The sequence below is a fragment of the Corvus moneduloides genome, chromosome 26, assembly GCF_009650955.1.
Source record: "Corvus moneduloides isolate bCorMon1 chromosome 26, bCorMon1.pri, whole genome shotgun sequence".
Classification (NCBI taxonomy): domain Eukaryota; kingdom Metazoa; phylum Chordata; class Aves; order Passeriformes; family Corvidae; genus Corvus; species Corvus moneduloides.
Genome location: NC_045501.1, coordinates 751,218 through 757,716, shown reverse-complemented (window position 1 = coordinate 757,716; position 6,499 = coordinate 751,218). Strand labels below are relative to the sequence as shown.

General features: G+C 68.4%; 1 protein-coding gene across 2 annotated transcripts; it reads left to right on the top strand.

Annotated features, from left to right (window-relative positions):
- The first annotated feature begins 584 nt into the window (after nt 1-584).
- PDK2 (pyruvate dehydrogenase kinase 2) lies at nt 585-6,302 on the top strand. Of its 2 annotated transcripts, XM_032091668.1 has the most exons (11): nt 586-738; nt 1,895-2,036; nt 2,836-2,907; nt 3,135-3,319; nt 3,769-3,858; nt 4,121-4,198; nt 4,535-4,611; nt 4,691-4,789; nt 4,875-4,982; nt 5,507-5,620; nt 5,694-6,302. In XM_032091668.1, exons 1-11 carry the CDS (start codon nt 621-623, stop codon nt 5,832-5,834), a joined length of 1,224 nt encoding a protein of 407 aa, XP_031947559.1. In that variant the 5' UTR covers nt 586-620; the 3' UTR covers nt 5,835-6,302. The 2 variants fall into 2 exon arrangements, with proteins under 2 accessions (XP_031947560.1, XP_031947559.1); XM_032091669.1 differs by lacking the exon at nt 4,875-4,982 and having other exon boundaries at nt 585-738.
- Nucleotides 6,303-6,499: the final 197 nt, after the last annotated feature.

The window sequence follows — 6,499 nt, the reverse complement described above, 5'->3', positions numbered from 1 at the left end:
TCATGGTTGGCAGGTTGGGGGGGGGGGGGTGGGCTGGGGGTTTTGGGGGCTTTTGGGGGTTGGGGGTCAAAAAGAGGAGGGGGGGATGATGTACCCCGGGAGGGTAGGGGGTGACGGGGGGGGATAATGCGGGGTCCGGGGTGTGCTCAGATCGCCCCAAACCCTCGGGAAAGGCTCAGACCCCCCCCCCCCAAATTCCCCGGGAAGGGGTCTGGGAGCCCCGAGGGGCTGACGGGAGCCGCGGGGGGCGTGGTTATGCAAAGAAGCGCCCGTGCCGCCGGGAGGGGCGGGGCCGAAAGCAAGGCAGGCGCTGATTGGCCCCGGTGCGCGCGGTGATTGACAGCGGGGGGGGCAGGATAGGGCCCGGTGAGGGGCGTGGCTCAGGGTGATTGACAGCGAGGCGTGCCCGGCGGCGAGGCCGGATTGACACGGGAGAGGGGCGGGTTTGAGGCAAGCCTGGCGCCGATTGGCCGCGGCGCGGTGATTGACAGCGGGTGTGTTGTTTGCGCGCGGCGCGGCGGGGGCAGGGCCGGGCCCGGGGGTGCCGGGGCCGGGCCGGGCCGGGGGACACCGGGGGGACACCGGGGGGGGACCCGGGGGGACCCGGGAACAGCGGGGCCATGCGGCTGCTGCGCTGCCTCGGGAAGCGCGCGGCGCTGGCCGGCGTCCCCACCTACATCGAGCACTTCAGCAAGTTCTCGCCGTCGCCGCTCTCCATGAAGCAGTTTCTGGACTTCGGTAAATAAACAACGCCCCCCCCTCCCCTCACCGGGACCCCGGGCCGTCACCGGCACCCCCGGCCTGCCGCGGGACCGGGACACCCGGTGCGGGGGCGGTGCTCGGGGGAGGGAGCTCCGTGCGCAGCCCCGGGAATTCCTGCCCTCCCTTCCCGGGAATTCCTGCCCTCCCTTCCCGGGAGTTCCTGCCCCCCTCCTTGGGAAATCCTTCTCACACCCGCCCCTGAAAATCCTGAAACCCTCCCCGGGAAATTTCTCCCCTCCCCACCCCCTAAATCTGAGGGTCTGGGGGCTGCCCCCCCTCAGTGCGTGTCTGGGCCTGGGTAACTCTGACTCCCCCCCCCCCAAATATCCCGTTGTTATTGGGGCGGGGGGATTTACCAACCGCCTCCCCCGGGTGAAGAAGTGGGGCTGGAACGTGGTTTCCTAATAGGCCTTTTGGGGGCGTCCCCTCTTTTGGGGGCGTCCCCTCTGCACCCCAGCCCTCAGGGGGGTACCCAAACCCCCTCATTTGGGGTGCATCCTGACCCCCGGCCCTGCACCGGCCTGGCCCCCCCAGGGTGGGCGACTGGGACCCCCCCAATCCAATCCAGTCCCCCCAGCAAGTACCGCAGGGGGTGAAGGCGTCCCCTCATTGCTGTCACCCAGCCTGGCGCTCTCTTGTCCCCTGTCCCCCGCACGGGGGCTGGTGGCTGCACCCTGGGGGCCCCCCCAGTTCTGCCCTGTCCCCCCAGCTCCATCCCAGTGTCCCCCGTCCCCAGGGTTTTGGGGTCAGCTGTGTCCCCCCCTGCCTTGCTGGATGTCGGCTCCTGGTTGGGGACCCCTCACCGTGTCCCTGGGGACCCCTGGGTCTGCTTTGGGCTCTGGCGATGGCCCAGGTCCTGCTCCGCTCGGAATTGTGCTGTTCTGGGTGGCACTGGGCACCCAGCCTGTCCTCCCCAGTGGGCTGAGCCCACCTCAGCCCTCCCTGTCCCCCCAGGTGTCCCCCAGTGTCCCTCAGCCCTCTCCGGCCGATTACAGGGACCTGCTGCTGCTGTCCCCTCTCCCCAGTGCCCCCCAGTCCCACCCAGCACAGGGGTGGCCGTGCCACCAGTGCAGGCTCCGGGGGTCCTGTGGGGGCTCACCCCGTGTCCCCCGGTGTCCCCCGGTGTTCCCAGGCTCCAGCAATGCCTGCGAGAAGACGTCGTTCGCCTTCCTGCGCCAGGAGCTGCCCGTGCGCCTCTCCAACATCATGAAGGAGATCAACCTGCTCCCGGACCGGGTGCTGCGCACGCCCTCCGTGCAGCTGGTGCAGAGCTGGTCAGTCGGGCCTTGGGGACACGGGGACACCCACGTGGGAGCTGTCACCAGGCTGGGGCCTGCTGGCACCGTCATTGTGGCTCATGGGGGTCCCACCTCTGCCTCTTGCCTGGGGTCCCACTGCCACAGGTCCCGCTGTTGTCACCCCGCTGGGTCCCCCTGCTGTCACCTGCACAGCTCCCCTGTCCGCCACGGCTCCTGTCACCGCCCGGGGGGGGTCCTGCTGTCACCGCAGGTGCCACCAGCACCATGTGTCCCACAGCTGTCACTGCCTGCCCTCCCCTGCAGGGTGCTGGCACGGGGGGGCACAGGGAGGGGTGACACGGGCTGCCGGTCCTCTGGGGACACCCTGTGCCAGCGGGGGGGCCTCCAGTGCCACCTGCTCCCTGAAGGGGCCGGGTCACAGGGGATCGCTGTCCTGGGGGGTCTGAGTGTCCCTTTAAGTGCCGTGCCCCTGTGCCAGTGCCAGCAGCGTGACCCTTCTCCCAGTGCCACCGCGTGACGCGTTGTTTGTCCAGTGTCCTGGGCCGCTGCCAGCGGGATCCGGCCGTGCCGAGGGGTCAGACCGTGCCAGGGGGTCCGGCTGTGCCATCGCTCCCACAGCCACCCCCCAGCAGAGGGGCTGTGTCCCCATGGGCCCCCGTGCCAGCAGGGGGGTGGGACAGTGGCTGCTGGGGCAGCAGATTTTGGGGTGGGGGGCCTGGTTTGAGGGGGGCTGAACCCTGGCCGTTCGTGGTGTCACCTGGGGTGTCCCCTCTGTTTGGGGGTGCCAGCTGTGGGATGACCGTGTCCCCCCCAGGTACGTCCAGAGCCTGCTGGACATCATGGAATTCCACGACAGGGACCCCGAGGACCAAGCCACGCTGGGACAGTGAGTCAGGAGGTGACAGCGTGTGCCTGTCCCCAATCCCAGGGTGTCACCTCCTCCCAGAGCCGCGCTGGTGTCACCCGGGGTCTCCCCGAAGTGTCCCCACCCCCCGGTGCCACCGGACTCTGCTCCGGGTTTTCCCAGCGCCACCAGCTCCCACGGAATCCCGGCCTGGATTGGGGCTGTGCCCGGACCGGGTGTCCCCAGCGCTGTCGCTGTCCCCTGGGCAGGTTCACGAACGCGCTGGTGACGATCCGGAACCGGCACAACGACGTCGTCCCCACCATGGCGCAGGGGGTCATCGAGTACAAGGAGACGTACGGGGACGACCCCGTGTCCAACCAGAACATCCAGTACTTCCTGGACCGCTTCTACCTGAGCCGCATCTCCATCCGCATGCTCATCAACCAGCACAGTGAGGGGGCGTGGGGGGTCCGGGAACCCCATCCTGAGGGGTCCCCCTGTGCCGGGAACCCCGTCCTGAGGGGTCCCCCTGCCCCGGGAACCCCGTCCTGAGGGGTCCTGGGTGTCCCTGAGAACACGGGGTGTCCCCAGAACCCCCTAGAGTGTCCCCAGGGGTCTGTCCTGAGGGTCCTCCCAGCTCCAGGGAACTCCCCAAGGTTCTCCCTGCCCCAGGGGTTCCCCCCTAACCCCAGGAGTCTGTGCCGGGGGTCCCCATCATCACTGGGTGTCCCCAGTGTCCCCCCAGCCCCAGGGGTCTGTCCCAAGTGTCCCCACCACCCCCAGGGATCCTGTCTTGGGCATCTCCCCCAGCCCCAAATGTCTCCCCCCACAGCCCTAGAGCACCCTGGGGCTGTCCCCGGGTGTCCCTGGGGTGCCCCCAGCTCGTTGTCCCCTCCCCAGCCCTGCTCTTCGATGGCAGCACCAACCCCGCGCACCCCAAACACATCGGGAGCATCGACCCCCACTGCAACGTGGCCAACGTGGTGAGAGGTTGGTGGGGTCTGGGGTCCCACCCCCACGGGGGAGGGGGAATTTGGGGGGTGGGGGTTGCTTGGAAGTCCCCCTGGGACCACTCGTGTCACAGGTGTGGGGTGGCCTCAGCCACGATGTCCCCTGAGCTTTGCGGTGGCTGCAGAAGACCCCAAAAACTTCCCGGATCTGTAGGAATGGGGAATGTTTGGGAGTGGAGGGGACCCAGAGGCTGCCCCTGTTGGGCCTGGGGGTGCTGAGCCCTGTGTCCCCCCCTTCCCAGACGCCTACAACATGGCCAAGCTGCTGTGTGACAAATACTACATGGCCTCACCCGAGCTGGAGATCGAGGAGGTCAACGGTGAGGGGACAGCAGGGCCGAGGGGACAGCGGGGCTGAGGGACAGCGGGGGCTGAGGGACAGCGGGGGGGCCCAGGCAGGGTGTTATCAGGTGGCTCCTTTAGGGTTGGGGGTCCCTGGGGCAGGGGGATTTTTGTGTGGCTCTTTTAGGGTTGGGGGTCCCCATTTCAGGGGTTTCTCAGCTGGCTCCTTTAGGGTTCGGGTCCCCGTGGCAGGGGATACTTGGCTTATTTAGGTTTGGGGGTCCCTGTGATCGGGGGACTCTCAGGTGACTCATTTGGGGCTGGGGGAGGTTTGGGGTCAGGATTGCCCCCACCAATGCCAGTGTCCTCCCCAGCCAGCAACTCGGAGCAGCCCGTGAGCATCGTCTACGTCCCATCCCACCTGTACCACATGCTCTTCGAGCTCTTCAAGGTACCCTAGCCCTAGTGGGGGGCTCCGGGGGGACTGTGGGGGTCCCCCCTAACCCCCCCCCGTTGCTCTGTGTCCCCAGAATGCCATGAGGGCCACCGTGGAGAGCCACGAGAACAGCCCGCGGCTCCCGGCCATCAAGGTGATGGTGGCCCTGGGCCAGGAGGACCTGTCCATCCGGGTGAGGGACCCCAGCCCCGCCCTGCAGGGGGGAGCTGTGGGGAGGGGGGACAGGAGCGGGCTTGTCACCGCTGCGGTGTCCCCAGATGAGTGACAGGGGCATGGGGGTGCCCCTGCGGAAGATAGAGCGGCTCTTCAGCTACATGTACTCCACAGCACCCACCCCCCAGCTGGGCTCCGGAGGGGCCCCCCTGGTACGGGACCCCCTCGTGGGGCCGGGGAGGGGGAGCTGAGGCTGGGGGGGGTTGAGGTGGGGCGGCTGAGGGGGGCTTTGGGGGCGGCGTGGGAGGGTCTGGAGCTCGTTTGGGGGTGATTTGGGGACCTGGAGTGGCCTGGGGGTGCTTTGGGGGTGGCGTGGGGAGGTTTGGGGGTGGCTGGAGTGGCCTGGGGGTGTTTTGGGGGTGGTCTGGGGAGGTTTAGGGGGGGCTGGAGTGGCACGGGGAGGTTTGGGCCTGGCCTGGGACCTTTTGGGGACGTTCAGGGCGAGTGTGGGGACACTTTGGTGGCATGGGGACACTTTGGTGGGGTCAGCTGTGACGTGGGGATCCTTTGGGGTGGCATGGGGCTACTTTAGGGTGGCATGGGGCCCTGTGACGGTGGCACAGTGACGGCTGGCAACGCCGTGGCCACTCCTGGCGCTACTCAGGGCGCTGTGGGGAGGCCGGGGGTGCCCCCCCAGCCCTGGGAACCCCCCCACCCCATTTCCCCATGCCCCCAGGCCGGGTTTGGCTACGGGCTGCCCATCTCCCGCCTCTACGCCAAGTACTTCCAGGGGGACCTGCAGCTCTTCTCCATGGAGGGCTTCGGCACCGACGCCGTCATCTACCTGAAGGTGGGTGTGTGTCCCCAAACCCGGGACGGGGGGGGGCACAGGACCCTCCCTGAGCCCCCCGTGTGCCCCCCAGGCGCTGTCCACAGACTCAGTGGAGCGGCTGCCCGTGTACAACAAGTCTGCGTGGCGGCACTACCAGGCCAGCCAGGAGGGCGGGGACTGGTGCGTCCCCAGCACCGAGCCCAAGAACACCTCCACCTACCGCGTCCCCTGAGACCCCCGCGCCGGCCAGGACCCCCCGGCCCCACCCACGGGGTGTCCCCAAGTGCCCCACGGCGGGGTTTGGCGTCCCAGTTCTCCGGGCTCCTTGGGCAGTGTGGACGTGGGGGTGTCCCGGCATCCCCACCCTGGTGGCACTTAGGGGTGGAGCTGGGGGGGGGTTGGGGCAGCCCCTGTTGCCTCCTCACCCCCTCCCCCCTAAACCTCCCACCCACTCCAGGGGGTGCCCCCCATCCCAGCAAGGGACTGGTTCTTTCCCAGTAGGACCAGTAGCCCCGCAGCCCTGACGGGGTGGTGGGCCAGGCCTGGGCCCCCTCCCTGTGTCCCTGTCCCTGTTCCCGCCCGTTGTTGCACTACTGAGCTCTCCCCACCCCCCCACTTGCTGTGACCTCCTCAAACCCCCCCACATTCCCCCTGACCCCCAGACCCCTCCCCACTGTCAATAAATTGGATGTTGACTGAACCCCTGTGGTGCTTTGGGGTCCCGGTGCCTCAGTTTACCCCATCCAGGCCTGGGAGGGGTCTGAGGGCTCAGTCCCGGGGTGGCACCTGGGGGCACGGGGGGCCTGGGGAGTTGCTCCGTGCCCCCCCAGTGAGGCCACATTGGTCACTCCGCTTTGCACTGGCCCTTGATACCCTTTTATTTCCTGGGGTGGCCTC

Bases quoted from the DNA above. Each gene is read 5' to 3' on its own strand.
- PDK2 (XM_032091668.1), top strand. From the start codon at position 621: ATGCGGCTGCTGCGCTGCCTCGGGAAGCGCGCGGCGCTGGCCGGCGTC. The intron at 2,908-3,134 runs GTGAGTCAGGAG...TCCCCTGGGCAG, and splicing joins GACCAAGCCACGCTGGGACA to GTTCACGAACGCGCTGGTGA. The intron at 3,859-4,120 runs GTTGGTGGGGTC...CCCCCTTCCCAG, and splicing joins CGTGGCCAACGTGGTGAGAG to ACGCCTACAACATGGCCAAG.